This window comes from Heptranchias perlo, chromosome 1, assembly GCF_035084215.1.
Source record: "Heptranchias perlo isolate sHepPer1 chromosome 1, sHepPer1.hap1, whole genome shotgun sequence".
Classification (NCBI taxonomy): domain Eukaryota; kingdom Metazoa; phylum Chordata; class Chondrichthyes; order Hexanchiformes; family Hexanchidae; genus Heptranchias; species Heptranchias perlo.
In genome coordinates, this window is record NC_090325.1 from 109,172,059 (window position 1) to 109,199,635 (window position 27,577).

Sequence of the window (27,577 nt, forward strand, 5' to 3'; positions counted from 1 at the left end):
AATCACACAATCCCAACACGTACTCAAACATTACCCAATTAAGCATCCAGGTCATAAGCATTATAGGTTTTAGTCAGTGCTCAGACAATAACAACAAAACTGAAAATGATTTTGATATTTGATGTGATAGTTTGAATATAACAGAGAGCATCATCCTGAAAAAAGGCTCTTCTCAAAATCATTTTACTTTGAATAATCTTGCATTATAAACACTACCAGTAATACAGATACTATATTAAAAATTTTACTTCTGAACACACTTCCTGTCTGCACCATTTGGCTTCCTGTTATCACGATTTTATGTCAAAATTTTCTATTAAAAATTGCTATGAGTACATTTATAATGGAAAATGTCTATGTAAACATCTAAACTCCAAGCTGACTCTATTTGTGCAGTCTACAGCTCAGGTACTGGCTGGACCACACTGCGATATTAGTGATGAATTTGTTAAAATATACATGTGTGATTCCTCTGTCTGACATTTTATCAAAGCCATGAATTAATCTGTATTTTAAATGGGTTAACAACTTCATTAAAATAGTGGACAGAGGAATTTCAGACAACCTTTAACACCTTTCTAATATCGTAAAGTGCCATTTCAACCTCAAGTGTTTTTTACTCATAAAATAATCCCTGGAATTTAAACAAACGCTTCTTTCTACAGAGTGCCTACCAACGCATGTGAGAAAGTATACTTCAAAATAGGTTACCTGTCAGAATGCTTGGGGTAAAAAGGACTTTTTTATCTTTCTGTCGTTGACTATGGTAGCCTTCGTAATCGGGAGCCTTTACTACAAGAAAATCACGAGCTGTCTGATCAATTATGAAGAGGTAGTCATCCTCATCATCCTTATTATCTTTTACAAGTGGTCGATCCTCTTCCTACAGTAACCAAAGAACAATGTCGCTTTATTTTCTATTCCAAGAATGTTTACAGAAAATTACACGTACACAATCCATAATACTGAAGTTCAAATATACTTCCGTTTTGTTTTCCAGTTAGTAAGTTATTTTTCACTGCTTAGAATTCAATGTTTGGTTAAGTATTTGTTGCATTTCTCTTACCAAAAAATACATCAGCATACTCTTAATTTATACTCAAAATTGCATAATAATGTATTAAACAGTTCTCAATTAAAGAGAACAGGACCTTTCCTTTAAAATGTTAGGACCTATCCTGTAGTGATAAATGTAGAGAGAGCTGTGTGGTAGCAGCTGCATCCTTTCAAAGAAAATACACTGAAATGCCGCTCTGAGTACACTTTTACCCAGACCAAAAAACTCAATTATATCACATATAGCCTTGAATTGAACAGTGTAAAATTTTATTTGTAAAAAATAATTTCTATCTCCATCTTTTTTGAAAAAATGTCCTCTCTCTCTCTCTTTAGGTCCTCATGTGTCACACTTGCAACTGAAGACTGTTGACAGGTGACATAATCATATTCCTCTGCCAACTCCAGTCTGGAACCAGCCAACTGGAGAACACCCTGAAGTGCCTTTTCCTTGGATATGCATTCATTCATTGTAATATTGCTGGCTTTCAATTAACTGAGATCATGTTGTGGGAAATGCAGCCGGTGGGGGGCGGGGGGGGGGGTGCAAACCAATGTCCTAACACCCATAATTAATCATAAGTTAACGCACTGCATAATGCAGTGCTGAGCAAGTCATTCCCAAAGAGTCTCAAGGTGTCAGAAAGAAAATGTCAGCCAGAACTTCAGCATCTTATTGCCACCCAGTGACTCTTACTGGAAATGCACATGTGTGGGTATTACGCTTCAGTTCATTATTTCCCACAACCTGCCAATAATTGCTGCCTAAGTTCTAAGCTCACATGAATTATGTCCATTTGGGCATGGTACCAAAGGATTGTCAATGAAACTGTACTCCATGATGAGCCACCACCTTCAGTGTGAAGAGATAAAGGAAGAAAATAGCAAGTGAGGGTAGGGGAGAAGGTAACAATGAAGCAAGAGAAACCCCAAAAGCTTTATATTAAAAAAGTATCTCTCGCCCTCCTGAGTAATTTATGAAACTGATTAATAAAAGTTTCCAGCTCTTCGGTAATCTTCTAAGTGCTGAGACTGTACACTTTCAGCATTTAGTTTCTCTTTTATATAACATGGGATAAATAAAATGTTCTCAAGCATTCAATAGAATTACAAATAATTTTTAAAAAATGTTCAATTTCTTTATACTTCCTGTTTGTAAATTGGTTAACAGACAGGAAACAGAGAGTAGGAATAAATGGGTCTTTTTCGGGTGGCAGGCAGTGACTAGTAGGGTACCGCAGGATCAGTGCTTGGGCCCCAGCTACTCACAATATGTATCAATGATTTGGATGAGGGAACCAAATGTAGTATTTCCGAGTTTGCTGATGACACAAAACTAGGTGGGATCGTGAGTTGTGAGGAGGATGTAAAGAGGCTTCAAGGCGATTTAGACAAGTTGAGTGAGTGAGCAAATACATGGTAGATGCAGTATAATGTGGATAAATGTGAAGTTATCCACTTCGGAAGGAAAAACAGAAAGGCAGAGTATTATTTAAATGGTGATAGATTGGGAAATGTTGATGTACAAAAGGACCTGGGCATCCTTGTACACCAGTCACTGAAAGCAAACAAGCAGGTGCAGCAAGCAGTTAGGAAGGCAAATGGTATGTTGGCCTTCATTGCAAGAGGATTTGAGTGCAGGAGCAAGGATATCTTACTGCAGTTATACAGGGCCTCGGTGAGACCACACCTGGAGTATTGTGTGCAGTTTTTGTCTCCTTACCTAAGAAAGAATATACTTACCATAGAGGGAGTGCAACGAAGGTTCACCAGACTGATTCCTGGGATGGCAGGACTGTCATATGAGGAGATATCGGGCCGACTCTGCCTGTATTCATTCAAGTTTAGAAGAATGAGAGGTGATCTCATCAAAACATATAAAATTCTGACAGGGCTAGAAAGACTGGATGCAGGGAGGATGTTTCCCCTGGTTGGGGGGTCCAGAACGAGGGTTCACAGTCTCAGGATACGGGGTAGGACATTTAGGACTGAGATGAGGAGAAATTTCTTCACTCGGAGGGTGGTGAACCTGTGGAATTCTCTACCACAGAAGGCTGTGGAGGCCAAGTCACTGAATATATTTAAGAAGGCGCTAGATAGATTTCTAGACACAAAAGGCATGAACGGGTATGGGGAGAGAGCAGGAATAAGGAATATGGTATTGAGATAGAGGATCAGCCATGATCATTTTGAATGGCGGAGTAGGCTCGAAGGGCCGAATGGCCTACTCCTGCTCCTATTTTCTATGTTTGACCATTTATATACGGAGCCAGTAATGTGGTTTACCTGATAACGGCCTCTATGTGGGAGAAACTAAACAAAAACTAGATTAAAAAATATGTTTAATCAAAACAACATAGGTTTTCTATGGGCCATACATTTTTCTCAGGACGGACAGTCAAGAGGCAATTTTCTTACAAAGGACATCAAGGTTAACACAAAAAGTTTTTACAATTATATTAGATGAAAAAGGGTAGTCAAGGGTAATGTGGGCCCTTTAAAAACAGATGCAGATAATATTGTAAATGAAAATAAGGAAATGGAAGACTTGTTGAATAACAGTAGAGGAAGAGAATAATATACCTGACATTCCAGGGAAACTAATAATGAATCAAGGACTGGAATTCACTAAAGTTAATGTAAGCAAGAAAACAGTATTAGAAAAAATAATGGCACTAAAAACTGACAAATCCCCAGGGCCTCATGGTTTCCACCCCAGGGTTTTAAAGGAAGTAGGTGAGGAAATTGCAGTTGCTTTAGTCATATTCCTCCAAAGCTCTTGCCATTCAGGGATTGTCCTTTTAGACTGGAAAATTGTAAATATAACTCCATTATTTAAGAAAGGTGAGAGAGAGAAAGCAGGAAATTATAGGCCTGTTAGTCTAACATCTGTTGTGGGGAAGTTATTGGAATCTATAATTAAGGACAGTGTGACTGAGCACGTAGAGAAATTTGAGCTGATTAGAGAGAGCCAACATGGATTTGTAATGGGTAGGTCATGTCTAATGAACCTAATTGAATTTTTTGAGGAAGTAACTAAAGTAGTAGACAGGGTACTGTCTATGGATGTAGTTTATATGGACTTCCAGTAGGCATTTGATAATGTTCCACATAAGGAGACTGTTGGCTAAAATTAAAGCTCATGGAATTGAAGGCAAATTCCATGAGTTACCTGGTTAGGAGATTGGTTAGGTGATAGAAAACTGAGTAGGGATAATGGGTATGAACTCGAATTGGAAGGAAGTGACTAGTGGTGTCCCAAAAGGATCTTTGTTAGGGCCTCAACTATTCACTAAATTTATTAATGACTTAGATAACACAATAGCGAGCCATTTGGTTCAAGTTTTCTGATGATACAAAGATTGGTGGCATAGTAAGTAATGTAGACAGGAGCATAAAAATACAAAGACATTGACAGATTGATGGGCAAAACTGTGACAGATGGATTTCAATGCAGGTAAGTGTGAGGTCATCCATTTTGGACCAAAAAAGGATAGATGTGAGTATTTTTTAAATGGTGAAATGCTAGGAACAGTGGAGGTCCAAAGAGATTTAGGGGTCCACGTACACGCATCACTAAAATGTACTGGTCAGGTACAAAAAATAATAATAAAGGCTATTGGAATGTTAGCCTTTATATCTAGAGGGCTAGAATATAAAAAGGGGAGGAAGTTTTGCTACAGCTATACAAAGCTCTGGTTAGACCACATCTGGAGTACTGTGTAGATTTATGGGCACCGTATCTTAGAAAGGATACACTGGCCTTGGAAGGAGCACAGCACAGAATGTTACCAGGGCTCCAAGGCTCCAAGGATTAAATTATGAGGAGAGATTACATAAACTAGGTTTGTATTCCCTGGGAGATAGGAGGTTTAGAGGTGATCTGATTGGGGTTTTTAGGATTTTGAAAGGAATTGATAGGGTGGATAGAGAGAAGCTTTTTCTGCTGGTGGGGGAGTCTAGGACAAGCGGACATAACCTTAAAATCAGAGCCAGGCCATTCAGGAGAGAAGTTCTTAATTAGCACTGCTGACACGGAGTCCAGTTTGCCACATAAAAATTTGGGCACATAAAATTTGTAGGGCTACGGGGATAGGGCGGAGGAGTTGGACTAGCTGGATTGCTCTTGCATAAAGCCGGCAAGGACTTGATGGGCTGAATGGCCTCCTTCCATGCTGTAACCTTTCTATGATTCTACTGAACATGGTTTTCTGATCAGCCATTTAAGCGGTTGTAAAATCTGATGAAAACTCCACGTGGTCCTAAATGCTAGTGATTACACATTTCTATAATCTAGTTCAGTCTTTTAAAAAAAATTACCACGTAGAGTATCTTTCTTTTAAAAGCAACAATTTTATTATGATTTGATTGAGTGCCACTAATTATTAGTTTTTTTTCCTCTCTTCAATTTTCTTCCCTCTTCTTTCCTGAAGGCATTAACTTTCATGCTGGGGTACAGTTCCACTGGCAATAGTTGCCTACTGGTGCCTCACCTGATGCCCACTATGCATGTGTAGGCCTTGATAGCGATCACTACTCAACTGCTGAGGAGATCACAGCCGAGCCGGTTCCTGTCCTCACCTGACATCCACAAACATATGCACATCCAGCAGGACTTATCTGGACAGTGATCTGGAGCTGCAGCCCTGCCAGGTTTGGTGTACCTGCACCACTGTCTCAATTGAGGGCAGCTAACAAAACACAGATGGGACCGTCCTAATATCTATGCTTCACCTCCTTTCAAGTTGTTTTGAAAAAGGAGGGGAAGAAGTAAACTTAATTAAAATGCATAGGGTGTAGTCGTATTTAATTTCCCAGTCTATTTAGCTGATTGATGATGTACTTGATGGAAAGGCAATTTGCCAGCAAATGTTGGAAACAAAAAGGTACAGTATTCCCATAACGACACAAGTAGGAAAATAATTATCCTGGTACGAACATGCATGTGGACGACTGAAACAATGGGTAATTAATGTTTCCCTTGAGATGCTACTGTGCCGTACCTTTCCCTCTTCCTCTTCTTCCACTTCCCTGCTGACTGTGGACTCTTCCCCACCTCTTCCATCTTCCACCTCTTCTTCTTCCTGGTCAATCTCTTGAGGTGTTCCAGGTTGTTTCTCTTTTTTCGACTCTTCTTCTGTCTCTTCAGGGTCAGGGTCAAAATTGAAGGTGAAGAAGTTATATGCCTCTTCAGCAGAAGGAAGCCCATCCTATAAATGGAAATATTTGTTTTTTAAAAAATCATCAATGCTTTGCTGCTGGGTCCATTCATTTTTCGGCAGGAGAAAGAACTGGTAGTGAGGTTGACACATTCTCAATAACTTTACCATGAGAACTCAAATCTTTGTGAAATTTGGATAGTTTATATATTCTGCATAAAGAGATTAAATGTCAAATTATACAAATGAGGTATAACTTGCATCTGTACATCTCCCCGTACGTCAAAACTATAAATACTGTCATTATGATTTGTATTGCATCCTTGTTTCCAGTACCAATACCACTACAAAACCGTTGTTGTATTATACCGCCAGTGTAAACTGTCTACAAATGCATTACCACTTTCATAAACAGCATTAAAATTATAAAAAGTTAACTGGAATGCGCTTTCAAAGTGACATCACAGCACTATCTGTAACATAAATGTCAGCAAGTCTGAAAATAGATCAAATCTTGTTACCAGTTATTAGTACCACAGTAAAAATATGTACATTATGCTGATATACTGTATTCATTCCAACACAACATTCCATCAGGTTAATACATAAATTTTTTACAAAAACATTACTATATACATACACACAAGCAAACCTATGTACAGTTCAGTGTTGCACAAGCTTCCATTCCCTTGTCTAAATATACTGGCACAGTTTGCCTCCTGTATTTCATAGTGCAGTATGATTTCTCTGGGAATTTTACTACTTAAGCAGAGTTATTTTTCCTGCATATTTTTCAGGGATCTACGATATGGGCCAATAATTTGTACAATACCGGCCCCAGCAAATGGATTCCAGATAATGATGACATGAGATCTCAGCCCATATGAAGTTTCCTCAGGTTCTCTCTCTGTACTGAGCACATTAAAAAAAAATCAGTTTCAATTACTTAGAGACTGTGTCTGAAATAATTTGTTTACAATCATAACTAAGGATTTAGTCGCGCTGTACTAGTGGTGAATTATACACTTAGTATGGTGACAGAATCACCTGTGAAAATGTAGCAGAAATAGTATCAGGGTAAGCAAAAACCTGATGATATGGAAAATTTCTTCAGTATGGGGAGGTAGCATAAATTGGAGTATTGGAAAATACAATATTTAACGCTCAAAGAGAATGTGCTGATAGGATTCAAACAAATCAGATAACAAAGAAATCATCTTGTAATCTCAAAAATCTTATTATCTCACTTTATGAAACTTGGGAGGATATATTCCCTGTGCTAAAAGAGAATGTATTGACTATAAATCATAATTTGGCCAATTTGCATGTACAGATTGGATAAAATTTATGAAGTACACTTTCTTGGACAAGTCATACTGCAAATACCATCTTCAGCCAGAAGTGCCGAGTAGATGATCCATCTCGGCCTCCTGCCGATATCCCTACCATCACAGAAGCCAGTCTTCAGCCAATTCGATTCACTCCACGTGATATCAAGAAACGGCTGAGTGCACTGGATACAGCAAAGGATATGGGCCCCGACAACATTCCGGCTGTAGTAATGAAGACTTGTGCTCCAGAACTAGCTGCGCCTCTAGCCAAGCTGTTCCAGTACAGCTACAACACTGGCATCTACCAGACAATGTGGAAAATTGCCCAGGTATGTCCTGTCCACAAAAAGCAGGACAAATCCAATTCCGGCCAATTACTGCCCCATCAGTCTACTCTCAATCATCAGCAAAGTGATGGAAGGTGTCGTCGACAGTGCTATCAAGCGGCACTTACTCACCAATAACCTACTCACCGACGCTCAGTTTGGGTTCCGCCAGGACCACTCAGCGCCATACCTCATTACAGCCTTGGTCCAAACATGGACAAAAGAGCTAAATTCCATAGGTGAGGTGAGAGTGACTGCCTTTGACATCAAGGCAGCATTTGACCGAGTGTGGCACCAAGGAGCCCTCATAAAATTGAAGTCAATGGGAATCAGGGGAAAAACTCTCCAGTGGCTGGAGTCATACCTAGCACAAAGGAAGATGGTCGTGGTTGTTGGAGGCCAATCATCTCAGCCCCAGGGCATTGCTGCAGGAGTTCCTCAGGGCAGTGTCCTAGGCCCAACCATCTTCAGCTGCTTCATCAATGACCTTCCCTCCATCATAAGGTCAGAAATGGGGATGTTCGCTGATGATTGCACAGTGTTCAGTTCCATTCACATCCAGGCTTGGGCTCATAAGTGGCAAGTAACATTCGCACCAGACAAGTGCCAGGCAATTACTATCTCCAACAAGAGAGGGTCTAACCACCTCCCTTTGACATTCAACGGCATTACCATCGCCGAATCCCCCACCATCAACATCCTGGGCGTCACCATTGACCAGAAACTTAACTGGACCAGCCACATAAATACTGTGGCTACGAGAGCAGGTCAGAGGCTGGGTATTCTGTGGCGAATGACTCACCTCCTGACTCCCCACAGCCTTTCCACCATCTATAAGGCACAAGTCAGGAGTGTGATGAAATACTCTCCACTAGCCTGGATGAGTGCAGCTCCAACAACACTCAAGAAGCTCGACACTATCCAGGACAAAGCAGCCTGCTTGATTGGCACCCCATCCACCACCCTAAACATTCACTTCCTTCACCACCGGTGCACTGTGGCTGCAGTGTGTACCATCCACAGGATGCACTGCAGCAACTCGCCAAGGCTTCTTTGACAGCACCTCCCAAACCCGCGACCTCTACCACCTAGAAGGACAACAACAGCAGGCACATGGGAACAACACCACCTGCACGTTCCCCTCCAAGTCACACACCATCCCGAATTGGAAATATATCGCCGTTCCTTCATCGTCGCTGGGTCAAAATCCTGGAACTCCCTTCCTAACAGCACTGTGGGAGAACCTTCACCACACGGACTGCAGCGGTTCAAGAAGGCGGCTCACCACCACCTTCTCAAGGGCAATTAGGGATGGGCAATAAATGCTGGCCTCGCCAGCGACACCCACATTCCATGAACGAATAATAAAAAAAGTGGTGTTCAATATGGAGGAGGACTGATTCATCAGCTGAGAGAGGGCGGTAGATGGTAATCAGCTTTTCCATACCTTTAACTATCTTCTATAAAATCACCTCTCAGGTGTCTCCTTTCCAGGTCGAAAAGCCCAAGTTTCCTCAGTTTTGCCTCTTAACTTAGACCTCTGCATTATGGATGAGCCTCAGGGCTCTTCTCTCCACTGCCGCCAGCTCTTGAATGTTTCCTTTGTTTCTCAGTGACAAGAGACACTGTACTCAAGGTGCAGTCTTGATTATGTTTGGACTATGTAGTTCAATATTCTACTGATTCTGTTGATTGCTGCGCTGCATTGGTTGGACAGGTTGAGCATCATGTCTGCAAAGACTCCTACGTCTCTTTCAACTTCATCCTTAGCTATTTCAATACAATTAATGGAGCGTGTGTGTCACCAATTTTTCCTTCCTACTTGTAGTTGTTCTTAATTTAATTACTGTTACATGGAGCACCCAAGTGATACTTTGGGCACCTCCTTTTTAGAGATACTACAATGACATAAGGCAAGGATTTCCATTTTACAGCATTGAGAATTGAAAATGTCAGGTTTATGTTACTGACAGTCTTTCACCTGCTCCTGCTGTGCATTTGTTAAACCATAAACAATTATAATCCATTTATTTTATTAGGTCTTAGTGTTCAGTTTTGTAATATTTTCTATTTATAAGCCAAGGATCTGTGGAAAATTATCGAACAAAGCTCTAAACAAGCAAACTGTCTGCCACTGATAAGAACATCCTACTCAGTATGCATTGCAAGGGAATGCATTGGGGGGGTGGGGGGTGAAGTATAACCTAACAAGTTGGATATTTCAGCAACTCTGCAGCATATGATTGTTAAAAACACTATGTAGCAGGAAATCAATACCCTGCCCTCATGTTGTGCTCAGTGAGAGTGGGGTGTTCTTGTTGAGAATTGGATCATGTTCTCACTTCAGGCTTGTAATGTCAGCATCAAGCATTAAGTATAACATAGGTAGATGCAGAGAGAAGCTCTCTATACTCTGTTGCAAGAATGTGCCTGATTCTCAGACAATGTTGCACTACTGTTTCACAAGCCAGCCATACTGTTCCCCCAAAGGGACTGGAAATTAGCATTGAATTAAGGGGCAGTTTTGTGCCAAGAAATGACAATATATGTTTCCGGGATCTGAATAGTTGAAGGGACAGTGGTTTTTGGTGTTCAAATCCGATTGATGGAAAGAAACAAACGTTATGGGCTCGATATTGCCAGGGCTGCGGGTTTGCGGCGGGGGGCTACCGCGCCCGGCGAAATCAGTCTGCCCCGCGCGCGATCGCAGCCTAATTGGATCCACTTACCTGGTCTTCCAGGTTCCCCACTGCTGATCTGCGCGTCGGGCGGACTGCGCATGCGCAGTAAGCTCTGTCAGCTGGAGGAGCTCTATTTAAAGGGGCAGTCCTCCACTGACTGATGCTGCAAGAAATAGGAAAAAATACAGCATGGAGCAGCCCAGGGGGAAGGCTGCTCCCAGGTTTAATGATGCCTCAGTCTAGGTATCATTAGATGGGGTGAGGAGGAGGGCGAGGACAGAGATCTTCTCCCCGGCGGGCGGGAGGAAGCGGCCTGCCTCTGCCACCAGGAAGGCCTGGCTCAAGGTGGCAGAGGAGGTCACCTGCACCACCAACATATCACGCACCTGCATACAGTGCAGGAGGCGCTGCAATGACCTAAGTCGTTCAGCCAAAGTGAGTACACTTACTCATTCCCCTACACTCCATCTGCCACATCACCTCCCCCACCCCACACCTCCTTCTGCACTGCCAACACTACTCTGTCACATCACCCCTCATAACCACTCAAAACTCATCCTCATCTTACCTGCACTTACTCACCTTGCCAGTACTCATCCCGCCACTACCACTCAACCCAATCCTCATACAATCTCATGGCTCTATCTCATACTCACCCTCTCATGCATCTCTTTCATAGTCAGCCTCACTCAACCTGCCACTACCTGTGCTGCAGCCACAGGGCATGCATCACATATGTGCAGTAGGAAGCGTAAGGCAAACGTGTTGTGAGCATGAAGGGGATGCACAAGGGTGTTTGAGGGTTTGTAATGGTTTTTACTTATATTTAATTTCTGATCAACTCACATCACATATTATATTGGTACCACTATTGCCACATCTTTGCGAATCTTGGCTGGTTTGTGCAATAATGCCCTTTCCTGAGGATCACAATGAAGACCCACACCTGATGCCACCCATTGTGTCACTGCAAAGTGGGTGTAGGTGTATTTGCAGGGCTGTTTTGTGCAGACGACTGAGAGACGTCGGCGATGTCCCCGGTGGCACCCTGGAAGGAAGCGGAGAAGTTGTTGAGGGCAGTGGTGACTTTGACAGCGACAGGTAAGAAGATGGTGCTCGGGCCAGCCGGGAGCAGCTCGGCATGAAGGAGGCTGCAGATGTCCATGACTACATGTCGAGTGACTCTGAGCCTCCGTGCGCACTGCTGATCAGAGAGGTCCAGGAAGCTGAGCGTTGTTCTGTGGAGAGGGTAGTGCCCTCTGCGACGCATCTCTCTCTCCGGTTGCCCTCCCTCCTGCTGTGCAGGTGGATGTGTCACAGCACTGTGTCGTGGAGCTCCACGTGTCAGAGGTGGACGGCTTGGCCGGCGAGGCTGGTGATGCTGTTCGCCCTCCGAAGAGGTCATGACTGCAGCTACGGCGGCCCCCATCCAGAAGATGTACATCTGAGGGGGTCCGCAAGGTAGGTACATGTCTCTGGACCCCGGGGTAAGTGTGCAAGTTGGTGAATTTGATTGTCAGGAGGAGGGTGGTGGAGGCCAAACTTTGTCCCAAGTTGTGGAGATGCCGGTGATGGATTTGTCCCAAGTGACAGAGTGGCCTCCTGCAATGAGTGAGGGTCTCCCCCCACCACCTGTCAAATGGATCTTTGCAGCTGCCACAGGCTGATAGCTGCAACACGTCCATTTCAACTGGGAGTGTTTTCCCCAGTACGGGAAACAGTCCCAGTTGTTCCTAAAATTCCACCCCTCCTGACACATTCCCTTAATCAGGTCTGTTAATGACCTGAAATACCTAGGTAAATACTCTCAAGTGGCACCCCGCTGGCTTTAATTGCCTGCGGGAGGCCCACGTGCGGGGGCTGCGCGCGCATGTCGGCGCGTCTGTGTAGAACCCGGAAGTGGGCAGGTTGGAGCCGGGCTCCCGACCCGCCCCGGGATTCCCCGATTTTCAGAGCCCCACCATCAGGAACGCACCCGATAGCGAGTGCTAAAATAGAGCCCATGGCTCTACACACACGCAAAGGCCCTGAAATTCCTGGGCTTGTCGAGGGCGGAAAAGGAAGATTTCTTCTGTTTGGGGGTGGGGTGCACAGGAATTTGGAATGGAACCCAATCCTCCAAAATTCTTTCCTAACCAAATGTCCCTGTAAATTCATGTTGAGTGGGGGAGGGGGGCCTGGGCAGATTTTCCATCTGCCCTCCCCATGGAGTTTCCAGGCTTCTCGGGGAAGTTCTGCTCATTCCATTCCTAAAAAGTCTCAGGGAACTCATACTGAGAACTGGTATGAGTCCCTTAATTTAGAAATACATGGAGGTTATTCGGCCCAACAAGGGCGTTTACCCTTCACATGAGCAAATACTCCTAATCCATTTACCTGCCCTGTTCCTATATCCCTTCACCACCTATCCAATCTAATCTTGAATGCTGAGTTTCTGCCTCAACCACTAACCTTGGAAGCAAATTACAGAGCCTCATAACTCTCAGTGCAAATATGTTTCTCTTGCTCTCGGTTCTAAATCTCTTTACATTTAATCTTGCATTTAAGGCCTCTCTTTCTAGACCACTCAACTACTGGAAACAGTCTGTTTCTATTTATTCTGTCCCATCCTTCCAGAATTTTAAACACTTCTATCATATTGCCCCTTATTGAAGACCTTCTCCAAGAGGCTCACTTACTCCATTGGGAGCCGATGTTAAAAAGAAAGAATTTTGTTGGGTCGTTCCAGGGTCTCCTCTCTGCTAATTGAGCGGGAAAGCACCAATGCTACATTCTGACTGGCCACTGGAGTACCTGGTAGGAGTGACGCACCTGGCCCAGCTTGGCAGATGACCCTCATCTTCATAATTGGGGTGAGGTCCGTGTCTTTGGGCTTGGGCACATAGGGTTATACTCTGCTGCATTTATGCCGGCAGAGTAGGACCCTAAGAATCTCAGGGCCAAGTTATTAGTATATGGATAGATAATTGACTTGCATAAGTATATCAAACAAAATCTCAAACTTTGCAGATAATATTGGAATAGGAAACATGGCGAAGATAGATGAATAATGCAAGCATATTCCAAAGGATTTAAGATCCTTTGTGTAATTGATCCTATTTTATTCATTCATGGGATGTGGGCGTTGCTGGTAAGGCCAGCATTTATTGCCCATCCCCAATTGCCCTTGAGAAGGTGGTGGTGAGCTGCCTTCTTGAACCACTGCAGTCTGTGTGGTGAAGGTTCTCCCACAGTGCTGTTAGGAAGGGAGTTCCAGGGTTTTGACCCAGCGACGATGAAGGAACGGCGATATATTTCCAAATCAGGATGGTGTGTGACTTGGAGGGGAACGTACAGGTGGTGTTGTTCCCATGTGGCTACTGCCCTTGTACTTCTAAGTGGTAGAAGTCGCGGGTTTGGGAGGTGCTGTCAAAGAAGCCTTGGCAAGTTGCTGCAGTACATCTTGTAGATGGTACACACTGCAGCCACTGTGCGCCGGTGGTGGAGGGAGTGAATATTTAAGGTGGTGGATGGGGTGCCAATCAAGCGGGCTGCTTTGTCCTGGATTGTGTCGAGCTTCTTGAGTGTTGTTGGAGCTGCACTCATCCAGGCAAGTGGAGAATATTCCATCACACACCTGACTTGTGCCCTGTAGAAGTTGGAAAGGCTTTGGGGAGTCAGGAGATGAGTCATTCGCCGCTGAATACCCAGCCTCTGACCTGCTCTTGTCGCCACAGTATTTACGTGGCTGGTCCAGTTAAGTTTCTGGTCAATGGTGACCGCCAGGATGTTGATGGTGGGGGATTCCATGATGGTAATATTGTTGAATGTCAAGGGGCGTTAGTTAGACTCTCTCTTGTTGGAGATGGTCATTGCTTGGCACTTGACTGGCATGAATGTTACTTGCCACTTATGAGCCCAAGCCTGGATGTTGTCCAGGTCTTGCTGCAGTGGGAACGGACTGCTTCATTATCTGAGGGGCTCTGAATGGAAATGAACACTGCAAGTATCAGCGAACATCCCCATTTCTGACCTTATGATGGAGGGAAGGTCATTGATGAAGCAGCTGAAGATGGTTAGGCCTAGGACACTGCCCTGAGGAACTCCTGCACCTATATCCTGGGGCTGAGATAATTGGGCTCCAACAATCACTACCATCTTCCTTTGTGCTAGGTATGACTCCAGCCATTGGAAAGCTTTCCCCCTGATTCCCATTGACTTCAGTTTTACTAGGGCTCCTTGATAGCACACTCGGTCAAATGCTGCCTTAATGTCAAGGGTAGTCACTCTCTCCTCACCTCTGGAATTCAGCTCTTTTGTCCATGTTTGGACCAAGGCTGTAATGAGGTCTGGAGCCGAGTGGTCCTGGTGGAACTCAAACTGAGCGTCAGTGAGCAGGTTATTGGTGAGTAAGTGCCGCTTGATAGCTCTGGCGATGACACCTTCCATCACTTTGCTGATGATTGAGAGTAGACTGATGGGGCTGTAATTGCCGGATTGGATTTGTTCAGCTTTTTGTGGACAGGACATACCTGGGCAATTTTCCACATTGTCGGGTAGATGCCAGTGTTGTAGCTGTACTGGAACAGCTTGGCTAGAGGCGCAGCTAGTTCTGGAACACAAGTCTTCAACCCTGCAGCCGGGATCTTGTCGGGGCCCATAGCCTTTGCTGAATCCAGTGCACTCAGCCATTTCTTGATATCACGTGGAGTGAATCAATTTGGCTTCCGTGATGGTGGGGATACCGGGAGGAGGCAGAGATGGATCATCCACTCGGCACTTCTGGTTGAAGATGGTTGCAAACACTTCAGCCTTGTCTTTTGCGCTCATGTGCTGGACTCTGTTGTCATGGAGGATGGGGATGTTCACGGAGCCTCCTCCTCCTGTTAGTTGTTTAATTGTCCACCGCTGTTGACGACTGGATGTGGTAGGACTGCAGAGCTTTGATCTGATCCTTTGGTTGTGGGATCACTTAGTTCTGTCTTTAGCATGTTACTTCCACTGTTTAGCATGCATGTAGTGCTGTGTTGTAGCTTTGTTTGGCACCTCATTTTTAGGTATGCCTGGAGCTGCTCCTGACATGCTCTTCTACACTGCTCATTGAACCAGGGATGATCCCCTGGCTTGATGGTAATGGTAGAGTAAGGGATATGCTGGGCCATGAGGTTACAGATTGTGGTGGAATACAATTCTGCTGCTGCTGATGGCCACAGTGCCTCATGGATGCCCAGATTTGAGCTGCTAGACCTATTCTGAATCTATCCCATTTAGCACAGTGGTAGTGCCACACAACATGATGGATGGTGTCCTCAGTGTGAAGTCAGGACTTCGTCCCCACAAGGACTGTACGGTGGTCACTCCTACCAATACTGTCATGCTCAGATGCATCTGCGACAGGTAGATTGGGGAGGACAAGGTCAAGTAGGTTTTTCCCTTGTCTTGGTTCTCTCACCACCTGCCGCAGGCCCAGTCTGGTAGCAGTGTCCTTCAGGACTCGGCCAGCTCGGTCTGTAGTGGTGCTACCGAGCCACTCTTGGTGATGGACATTGAAGTCCCCCACCCAGAGTACATTCTGTGCCCTTGCTACCCTCAATGCTTCCTCCAAGTGGTGCTCAACATGGAAGAGGACTGATTCATCAGCTGAGGGAGGGCGGTAGGTGGTAATCAGCAGGAGGTTTCCTTGCCCATGTTTGACCTGATGCCATGAGACTTCATGGGTTCCGGAGTCAATGTTGAGGACTCCCAGGGCCACTCCCTCCTGACTGTATATCACAGTACTGCCACCTCTGGTTGGTCTGTCCTGGCGGTGGGACAGGACATACTCAGGGATGGTGATGGAGGAGTCTGGGACTTTGGCTGAAAGGTATGATTCTGTGATTTTGGCTATTGCTTGACTAATCTGTGGGACAGCTCTCCCAATTTTGGCACAAGTCCCCAGATGTTAGTGAGGAGGACTTTGTAGTGTCGAATGGGCTTGATTTGCCTTTGTCGTGTCCGATGCCATGTGGTCCGAAGCCGGGTGGTCCTTCCAGTTTTATTCTTATGTCTTTTTGTAGCGGGACTGTACAACTGAGTGGCTTGCTAAGCCATTTCAGAGGGCAGTTAAGAATCAACCACGTCGCTGTGGGTCTGGAGTCACATATAGGCCAGGCCGGGTGAGGACGGCAGGATTCCTTCCTTTAAGGACATTAGTGAACCAGATGGGTTTTTACGACAATCCGGTAGTTTCATGATCATTATTACTGATACTAGCTTTTTATTCCAGATTTAATTTTTAATTAACTGAATTTAAATTTCCCAGCTGCCATGGCGGGATTTAAACTCATGTCTCCCGATTATTAGTCCGGACTTCTAGATTATTAGTCCAGTAACATAACCACTAGGTCACCTGTGCTAATCACAGGAAGGGTGCTATTGCCTTGAGAGGGTATAATCAACAAAGATGACTCCAGGTGCTGGGAATTTAAGTTGTGAAGAAAACAGTTAAGGAAGCTTGGGTTGTTGTTTCCAAGATTACGAAGGGAACTGATAAAATTGATCCAGGCAAATTGTGCACTTTGGCAGAAGGTTCAAATAACAGGAAACATGCTAAAAGTAAGAAGTTAGGAATAATAAAGGAAGCAGCGCTGAACTTTATCACCCAAAGGGTAATGGAATTGTGGATCAAGTTATTGTGGAAGGATACTGAAGCACCCGCTGTGAATGGGTTCAAAAGACAATCATACATTTTTGGAAAAAGGATTGAGGAATAAGGTTAAAAGGGGGGGGGGGGGGGGGGGGGGGAGTGTAATGGTGTTTGACTGATAAAAATTGGATAGAATTGTGATGCCTATTGAACTTTTTATGTTCCTAAAATACTGATCACACAGGATTGAGCTATCCTTTAAAGCACTGACATTAACCCTACTCGTCTAAAACTGAGCTACCTGCATCCTGTCCCACAGTGATCCATCATTCCATCCTCAGCAATCTCCATTGGCTCCCCATCTCAAATTACACTGAATACAATTATTTCAATTTTACAGTTAATTTAAGTTATACAACATGCATATGGGTATAATTTAAAACATGAATAAGACAGCTTGTATCATTGGATGTGGAAGACTTGCCTGTGGTTTCTGCTTTACTTTATTTGCTACTTCACGAAATCTAACTCTTGAGGAAGGAAAGGGCGATTCATCACCTTTTGGTCTCCTCATGTCCTCTTCATCTACCTGAACAGGTCACAACAACATTGAGTTAACCACATTACTATTAAAGAAAAGAGTGCACCTGTAACCTTTAGTTCCTGCCTGTCACATTTTGGGATTTTGTACTATTTGGCCACAGAAAGATTCTGGTATAATTTATAAAATTCAGCTCACAAGAAGTTAAATCCACAACACACAGCTTCCGGGAAATGTAGGCTAGATTCAGACAAAGCATCTATCCAGATTTCTTGAGACAATGGAAATTTGTTTGGACATTTCACTGACCACCAACACTTCTTATTGTTGCGATGAGCTCAGCAAGAGATAGTTGCCAGGACACCCTCACCTGGAAGGACAGCAGCCAGTTCAAATGGTAGTTCAACTGGCCAATCCCTGGAAATGCAAAGCTGGGGGAGGGTGAGACAGAGCTTTCTCTCCAGCTCGGGAACAAAGGATACAAAAACACATGATCGGAGTCAATATGGAAGATCTGGTAAGGAAGAACGTGTTGTCCTTAAGGTAGTGCTGATCAAATTCAGAGGATTTACTGGTTAGAAGAGTTGTATTTAGCATGCTTAACAGGGACAGTGTGGTGCGTTTTGTGGTTTTCTATGCTGCGAGGAGTGCTATGAAGTAAGTCATAATGCATTGAAATCATTACTCTGTTTACAAATATAAACCCACCAGCTGATTTATAACTTTCTCTCACTAACGTGCTCATCTGATCACCTAGCAAAACAGTGCAGGAGCTCGTGCGACAGCTTGTGAGAGATTACAGTATCTGATTCACATAACAAGGGGTTTTATTATTACAACCACTGGGTCACGTAATCATATGGGCAGTAAAGGTAACTCCTGACCATAAAGGAAGTAGTGTCTTGTTATAGGAGAGACTGGTGACACGGAGAGATTTCTTTCTGTAGGCCCGAAATTTATAACACAACCGAATAAAGCATCATTTTTATGTGTTGCACAAATGTTCTTGTTTCTTAATGAGATACAAAACAAGTTTCTTTATGATTTACATCAATAAGAAATTGATGTAGTTCTAAATAAATTGCAGAGTATGTTCTTAGTCAGGCTATAAAGGTTTTTTTTAATAAATGCTTGTTGCACTTTAACAATTAGAGCAGAATGCAACACAGTCCAATTTGTAGTGCAATTTATTTTCTTTGTTCCATACTCAATTGACAATCATCTTAGTGCAATACCTTCAACATCTTTTGCAAACAAGCACTGACCTGGCAGTCAGAACATGATTTAGTTCTACATTGCTGCTGTGGCCGTACATTTTTAATTATAAGATTCCAATATATGTATGCCCCGATGGACTTCCAAGAGAGATTCATCACTTACCATACACCCTGGTTGACTGTCAAGCAGCTTAGATATGCACACTGTAATAACTCTGCTCCAGCTGCTGTTATAAGCAGCGAACATCAACTTATGTGGGTGCATCAACATTCACACAACAGGTGTCAATGTGCCTCTCCATACAGTTTACACTTCTTAATGCAAAGCTGACTCAATTCAAATGATTTTTTAGCACTAAATTTTCACATTGCTGTTATTTTCATTGCTTAATTCAAATAATTTAATAATTTGAATTTTGAGCATAAAAAATGACCGACTTATCAGGGGTACAACAATAACAACAACTTGCATTTATATGGCGCCTTTAACGTAGTAAAACGTCCCAAGGCATTTCACAGGAGCGTTATCAAACAAAATGTGACACCGAGCCACTAAGGAGGTATTAGGACAGATGACCAAAAGCTTGGTCAATGAGACAGGTTTTAAGGAGCGTCTTAAAGGAGGAGAGGTAGAGAGGTGGAGAGGTTTAGGGAGGGAATTCCAGAGCTTAGGGCCTAGGCAGCTGAAGGCACGGCCGCCAATGGTGGAGCGATGAAAATCGGGGATGCACAAGAGGCCAGAATTGGAAGAGAGCACAGATCTCGGAGGGTTGTAGGGCTGGAGGAAGATACAGAGATAGGCCATGGAGGGATGAGAATTTTAAAATCAAGGCGTTCCCGGACCAGGAGCCAATGTAGGTCAGCGAGCACAGCGGTGATGGGAGAACGGGTCTTGGCTCGAGTTAGGATATGGGCAGCAGAGTTTTGGATGAGTTCAAGTTTATGGAAAGTGGAAGATGGGAGGCTGGCCAGAAGACCACTGGAATAGTCCAGTCTGGAGGTTACAAAGGCACGGATGAGGGTTTCAGCAGCAGATGAGCTGAGGCAGGGTGGAGACGGGCGATCATAAATAGAACAGTACTACTATGCAGAGTAGGAAGAAAATCAACATTAAAAAGGCCTTTTTTCTTTAAAAGAGCAGTCCACAACATCAAGCTACAATTAAGATTTTCCTTAAATTTTATGAATTTCATCCCAATTCAGATTTTATTCAAATACATATCAAATTCAGTTCAGAATATCATACAAAAATACAATGTAAGGAAATGGAAGTAGATGGAACATAATAAAACAAATAGGAAGTGAATGGGAATCTATGAAAAAGATGGGGCAATAAATAAAAATGAAGCTTATATTAAGATCAATTATTAATACTTTAAAAAATATTTTCTTACCTCAGCGTCAAATCTAGTGACTGACTCTTGATCTCTGAGACGCGTTAGACGCCTTGGAGGTGCACTTGCTTCCTCTTTCTGGATAGCACTCTGTGCCTTAAACTAAACAATTTGTTTAAAAATGGATATATTAGTTTTAAAAGGCATAATATGGACACGTTTCCTGCCTTTAGTATTCAATTGTAATAAAATTAGTAGGTCGTAATAAAACCAAGCCAACCCAACCCTCACTGACCCTTTCAGTGCATCACTCAGACAATCCCTGTTCTATTAGCTTCACACTGGGTACAGCAGCTGTCCTGCTAACATCAGGTTAAACTGAATACAGTTCAATTGATTTAGGAGGCAATAGTGTTTGCTCAGACCTAGGCAAGAATTCTTCATTATGCCACAATTAAACAAAGTACCCTCTAATTCAATGAATGAGCTCAAGTAGGATGGATCAATCTGCTTCAGTGTTATCCTATAAAACATTATTTGAACCATAGGCAAGACATCATTTTGTCAGAGCTAGAATTTAATGTTGAGAATTGTAAGGAAATATATTCAGTTAGTAAATGGGAAAAAGTACAAAATGAAAGCTATTTAAGTTGTGTAAAGAGAAAGATCTAGGTGTAGCAATTGACCGATCAATCAGTTAAAGTGTTGTTGGTTGCAGGGCATAAATAAATGGAGCATCAGTAGTACAAGTCTGTCCACTGAATGCATACTGCAAAACTAAAAGCGGTTCTATTCTAAAAGGTGTGCTACAATATAATACAAAAGTACATTATCCGAGCAGTAACAAATATCAAAACCTTTGGTATCAAAAAAAATACACCCTATTTCTCTCCTGCCATAAGTATACATTTGGAGGTAAATAAAATCACTAGTTTTATTTTGATTTATTTCCAATTTGCATTTTCCAATGGTTCACCAAATGCTTCTACAACAATGGAGCAAACAACGTCTCTTAAATGGTCCCTTTTATAAGTAAACCATAAAATTAACTAATGAATAATGTAGAACGTATTTAGATAGTGTGAAAAAGACTAATGGGCAGCTGGCAGTGAGTGACATGCAATAATTCAACTGAGTGTTTCTAATGTCAAAGCACAAGTGTGAACCTTGAGTGCTTCATGATCAGCAGAACCCAAATCCTGAATTGCTATCTTAAACTCCCTTCCAGTCACTATTCTTTTATTTCACCAGTCACATCCTTTATTTGTACAATTTTATACAAGTGATCAAGACTAACAAGGGAAACATAAACCTGTGGGCGGGTCACACTGCAAAAATTTGAGATGTCCCTTTCAACTTTTACTGTAACGTGGTGGACTCTCTGAGTGAAGTAGAAAAAGTGACTTGCAGGCAAAAAGTTACCAACTGTGATGGTGGTGTAGAAATTCCAGAGACTAGTACAACACTATGATAGTTTTTTTTAAATCAATAGCAGTGGATTACTAGGATCCCAACTATTCATTGTGCATTATTATAAAGTGCTATCTGCGACCAAAAATACAGGCTGAGACTTGTACAACGGGGCCATATACATTAACCAATATTAATTGCACTCTCTATTTTATACTTAGCAAAAATAGGAATTTAAAAAAGAGACTAAGATTTTGAAAACAAATCTACAGCACTCAAAAGTAACACTTCACTAACTAGAACCAGCAAGTAAAATATTAGCCTAGCAGACGATTTTGGTGAAAAGTTAAAAGAATCCATCCTTCCTAAATAATACATACCCTGGCCGCTTTCAGTTTCTCTCTCATTTTCTCTCGCATGGAGAATTCAGCAAAACTTGTTCTTGGGGTGGACACAGGAAGAGAAGGAAGAGCTGAGAGGAAATAATTAACAATAGTTATTAAAGGGAAGACAAACATAAATGCATTGTCTTGAAAGGATAGTTTGGACTCATCCCTCTTCACCACAAAATGATTGCATAACTCATTTTGCCTCCCTGGTGCCAGGGTAAAGGATATCACTGAACAGGTGCAGGACACTCTCCGAGGGGAAGAGGAACAGCCAGAAGTCGTGGTCCATGTTGGAACCAATAACATAGGTAAGAAAAGGGTTGAGGGTCCTACAGGCAGAGTTCCAGGAGCTAGGATAAAGATTGAAGAACAGGACCTCAAAAGGTGGTAATCTCTGGATTACCCCCAGTGCCCAGTGCCAGTGAGTACAGCAAGAGGAAGATAGTACAGGTGAATGCGTGGCTGGAGAAGGAGCGCAGGAGGGAGGGGTTCAGATTCCTGGGGCTCTGCGTCCAGTTCGGGGGCAGGGGGGGGTCCTGTACAAGCCGGATGGGTTGCACCTGAACAGGGCTGGGACCAATGTCCTTGCGGGGAGGTGCACTAGTGTTATGGGGGAGGGTTTAAACTAATTTGGCTGGGGGATGGGCACCAGGACACAGTAGCAGAGAGGAGAGACAAGGTGCATAGAAAACTAGGAGGGACAAACAGCAACAGAACAAAGAATAGTGTAGAAAGAGCAGGAATCAGATAGAGGAAAAAAGCAAAGCCAACTAGCATGGTGTTAGAATGCATGTGTGTTAACGCGAGGAGTGTTACAAATAAGGTTGGCGAGCTACCGGTGCAAGTTGCCACATGGGGTTATGATATAGTGGCTATAACGGAGACCTGGCTTAAACATGGGCAGGAATGGGAACTAAACATTCCTTGCTACAATGTATTCAGGAGGGATAGGGAAGGTAAAAAAAAAACAGGAAGGTGGGGGGGTGACAGTATTGATCAAGTATAATATTACAGTTCTACAGAGGCACGATATACTAGAGGGTTCAAAGACTGAATCTATTTGGTTAGAGTTAAGGAACAGAAAAGGAGCTGTTACATTGCTGGGTGTTTACTATAGATCCCCAAATGGTGAGAAGGAGATAGAGGAGCAAATCAGTAGGCAAATTTCAGAGAACTGTAAAAGTAATAGTAGGGGACTTCAATTACCCTAATACAGACTGGGGAAAAAACAGACTAAAAGGTAAGGAGGGTGAAGAATTCCTAAAATGTGTACAGGAGAACTTTCTTAATCAGTATGTTTCTAGCCCAACAAGGAAAGAAGCAATGCTGGATCTAGTTCTGGGGAATGAAGTAGGGCAAGTGGAGTGTGTTTTAGTGGGAGAACATCTGGGTAATAGTGATCATAACATAATTTGGTTTAAAGAAGTTATGGAAAGGGACAAAGTGAAATCAACGGTGAAAATACCCAACTGGAAGAGAGCCAATTTCAGTGATTTGAGAAGGGATCTAGCACAGGTGGACTGGAAACAAAGACTGGCCAGAAAAACAGTAAATGAGCAATGGCAGGCCTTTAAAGCAGAGACAGTTCTGGTACAAACCAAGCATATTTCCATAAGGAGGAAAGATTGGGCATTCAAAGCTAGAGCTCCCTGGATGACAAACGAAATAGAGGTTAAAATAAAACAGAAAGGGGAGGTTTATGACAAATGTCAGGTACAGAATACAGTAGAAAATCAGGCACAATACAGAGTGTGCCGGGGGAAACTGAAAAAGGATATAAGAAGGGTAAAGAGAGTGTGAGAAAAGATTAGTGGGTAACATAAAAGGGAACCCAAAAATCTTATATAAACATATCAAAAAGTATAAGGATAGTTAAAGTAATGGTGGGGCCGATTAGGGACAAAAAAGAAAATCTCCTTGTGGAGGCAGAGGGCAGGACTGAAGTAATGTCACAGTAGAGGAGGGGAGAGTAGAGATATTGGATAGGATAAAAATAGGTAGAAAGGAGGTACTAAATAGGTTGGCATCACTCAAAGTTAACAAGTTACCCGGTCCAGATGGGATGCATCTTAAGTCGCTGAGGGAAGCAAGGGTGGAGATAGCAGGAGCTTTGACCACTATCTTTCAATCCTCTTTGGATATGGGAGTGGTGCCATAGGAGGACTGCAAATGTTATACCCCTATTCAAAAAAGAGAAGGGGGATAAACCTGGTAACTACAGGCCAATCAGTCTTCAGTGGTGGGAAAACCAGTCAAGGACAAATTCATTATCACTTGGAGAACCATGGGTTAATAAGGGACAGCCAGCATGGATTTGTTAAAGACAAATCGTGTCTGACTAACCTAATTGATGAATTAACAGAGAGGGTTGATGAAGATAGTGCAGTAGATGTTGCGTATATGGACTTTCAAAAGGCATTTGATAAAGTACCACATAACAGACTTATTTGGAAAATAGAAGCATATGGGATTAAAGGGACAGTGGGAACTTGGGTACATAATTGGCTAAGGGATAGGAAGCAGAGAGCAGTGGTGAACAGATGCTTTTCTGACTAGAGAGAAATAAGCAGTGGAGTCCCCCAGGGGTCAATATTAGGACCATTGCTTTTCTTGTTATATATAAATGACCTGGACTTGGGTGCAGGGAGTACAATTTTGAAGTTTGCGCATGATACAAAACTTGGCAACGTAGTAAATAGTGAGCAGGATAGTAGCAGAATTCAGGAGGACATAGACAGACTGGTGAAATGGGCAGACAGATGGCAGATGCAATTTAATGCGGATAAATGTGAAGTGATGCACTTTGGGAGGAACACACAGAGAGGCAATATAATATAAATGGTACTATTTTGAGGTGGGTGCAAGAGCAGAGGGACTTGTAGGTACACATTCATAAATTTTTGAAGGTGGTAGAGCAAGTTGATAAGGCAGTTAAGGAAGTGTATGGGATACTTGGTTTTGTAAATAGGGGCAATGAATTCAAAAACAAGGAATTCATGCTAAAAAAAAATCACTGGTTAGGCTTCAGCTGGAGTATTGCATACAATTCTGGGCACCTCACCTTAGGAAGGATGTCAAGGCCTTGGAGGGGGTATATATGAGGTTTATCAGAATGATACCAGGCATGAGGGACTTCAGTCATGTGGAAAGATTGGAGAAGCTGGGATTGTTCTCCTTAGGGGAGAGGAGGCTAATGGGAGACCTAATAGAGGTATTCAAAATAATGAGGGGTTTATAGAGCAAGTAGGGAGAAACGGTTTCCTCTGGCAAATGGATCATAGATTTAAAATAATTGGCAAAAGAACTAGAGGGAAAATGAAGAGAAATTTTTTCACACACAGGACTGTTAAGATCTGGAACGCACTAACTGAAAGGGTGGTGGAAACTTTCAAAGGGCAATTGGACATGTAATTGAAGAGGACTAATTTGCAGGGTTATGGGGAAAAAGTTGGGGTGTGGGACTAAATTGGACAGCTCTTTCAAAGAGCCAGCACAGACACAGTGGGCCGAATGGCCTCCTTCTGTGCTGCAAGATTCTAACTCATACCAGCAGCCCTGTCCACAAAAAGGATGAAGCCAACAGAATTTGTTAGTTCATATTCAAATCCACTACTAAAAATGAATTCTCCTCATATGAATTATTCCAAATAAAATAATGACTTTTCTGTTTTGTGGATGCTTTTAAGACAAAACACAAATTCCTTGGACAATTTTTAAAAAAATCTTTCAGACAGTTTTAAAAGTTGCTGTGGTTGTAGTGCCTCTCTCTGTGACCTGGGTGCATTCCATGGCAGTAGGGAAACATTAAAGAATTTTGCTTTTGTATGCCCCTGGTTACTGTAATACCAGCTGGTCTGAAAAAATTATTGTTACCTTTGTAGGCCACTTTCTTTTATTGGGGTCACCAGATTTATGACCATAACATCATCTTATCCAGGAACATTCCTTACAAATATTGTCAACGAGTTCCATAGTTTTTCTGGCTTCTGACTTTTCCTTGTAAATAGCCAGGTCAATTTAACACTTCCCTGCATAAATACTGGTTTGTTGCTTCAAGAAATAGGATTTTAGTTTTTTTTCATTTTCTTCCCACCGTAAATCTGAATTAGTTATAAATACACCATCTTCATTCTATCAGTTCCGTCCATAGTAAAGTAAGACTTGCATATATATATATATAGCGCCTTTCACGACCTCAGGATGTCACAAAGCGCTTTACAGCCAATTAAGTACTTTTGAAACATTGCAGCCAATTTGTGCACAGCAAGGTCCCACGAGGGATTGATTGAGACATAATTATTGGCCAGGACACCAGGGAGAACTCCCCCGCTCTTCTGCGAAATAGTGCCATGTGATCTTATATGTTCACCTGACAGGGCAGATGGGTCCTCAGTTTAACATCTGATCTGAAAGACGGCACCTCCAACAATGCAGCACTCCCTCAGTACTGCACTGGAGTGTCAGCCTAAATTTTGTACTCAAGTCTCTGGAGTGGGGCTTGAATCCACAACCTTCTGACTCAGAGGTGAGAGTGCTGCCACTGAACCTATTATATGAGAGCGAGAGAGAAAAAACAAACATGACACACACACATACACCCCCACCCCCCAGTATTTTATTTTTGTTTTACAGAAAACCAGATAGTCTTCACCTTTTAGGCCATACACACATATAGATATACATGTCCAGCCTGAGGATTTCATCATTTCCTACTGGAATAGATTACAGCAGTGATTGTTGTACATTTTTCCAGTGTAAAGACTATTGGCAAGTGTTATCATTTTATTAGAACCGATGATTTTTCAAGTTCAGAAGGCAAAACAATTGGTGCAATTTATAGCTGGAAAACTTACATACGGGTGATTACTCCAAACAGAAGAAAGCATGCAACATTAGTTTTTTTTAAAAGATACCTTACTTCTTTGTCGATGAGTAATTACTTTCACGTCCTGTGTGGGTTCTTCAGGATGCAAATCAACTATGTCATCAATAAGCTATGAACAAGAATATGAGTTAGTGCCAACAATGACCACAAACAATCCTAGTTTGAAGAGAAGCTTTGAAAATATGAAATAAGTTGAAGTTAGAAATGGAAAGAAATATTTGGCGATACCACATCAAAAATACATATTCCAAGAGAATTGTTGGCTCCACTTGCATGAAGATCTCAAATTTATTTTGTTATTATGTTACTGTAAATGTAGTTAATGCAGTTTAGTACTAATGCTTAGGAAGTAAAACAGTGTTTTGTGAGGAAAATAATGTAATTTTCTCATCCACTGCTGAGTTTTGACCTTTGCCATGTTGGTATAAAGACACTTTCCACCAATACAGGGGTGAAGGAAAAAAATCACCCATCATCACTAAGCTGCTCTTGGGCACCTCCTAGTGCACATAACAAGCAGAGGTCTGGAAGCAAGTCTCCCTCCTAACCTATGTTGCAAATAGTGCACAACCTGGGAATAACAGAGAAAAGGCGGGAAGATTAACATGTGGTTAAAAAAAAGGGAGCATGGTTTATACCTGCAC

The 27,577-nt window shown here is 42.6% G+C and overlaps 1 protein-coding gene across 2 annotated transcripts in view; it reads right to left on the reverse strand.

Annotated features, from left to right (window-relative positions):
- The window catches only part of cc2d2a (coiled-coil and C2 domain containing 2A), a 175,344-nt gene that overhangs the window by 118,295 nt on the left and 29,472 nt on the right, over positions 1-27,577 (reverse strand). Inside the window, exons 6-11 of one of the 2 annotated variants that reach the window (XM_067989540.1) lie at positions 26,967-27,042; positions 22,040-22,131; positions 20,310-20,411; positions 17,642-17,746; positions 6,060-6,266; positions 712-883 (exon numbers count right to left, since the gene is read on the reverse strand). In XM_067989540.1, coding sequence (XP_067845641.1) covers positions 712-883; positions 6,060-6,266; positions 17,642-17,746; positions 20,310-20,411; positions 22,040-22,131; positions 26,967-27,042 — 754 coding nt within the window. Of the gene's footprint in view, positions 1-711; positions 884-6,059; positions 6,267-17,641; positions 17,747-20,309; positions 20,412-22,039; positions 22,132-26,961; positions 27,043-27,577 lie in introns of those variants that run through there. The other variant, XM_067989548.1, reaches the window with a different exon arrangement.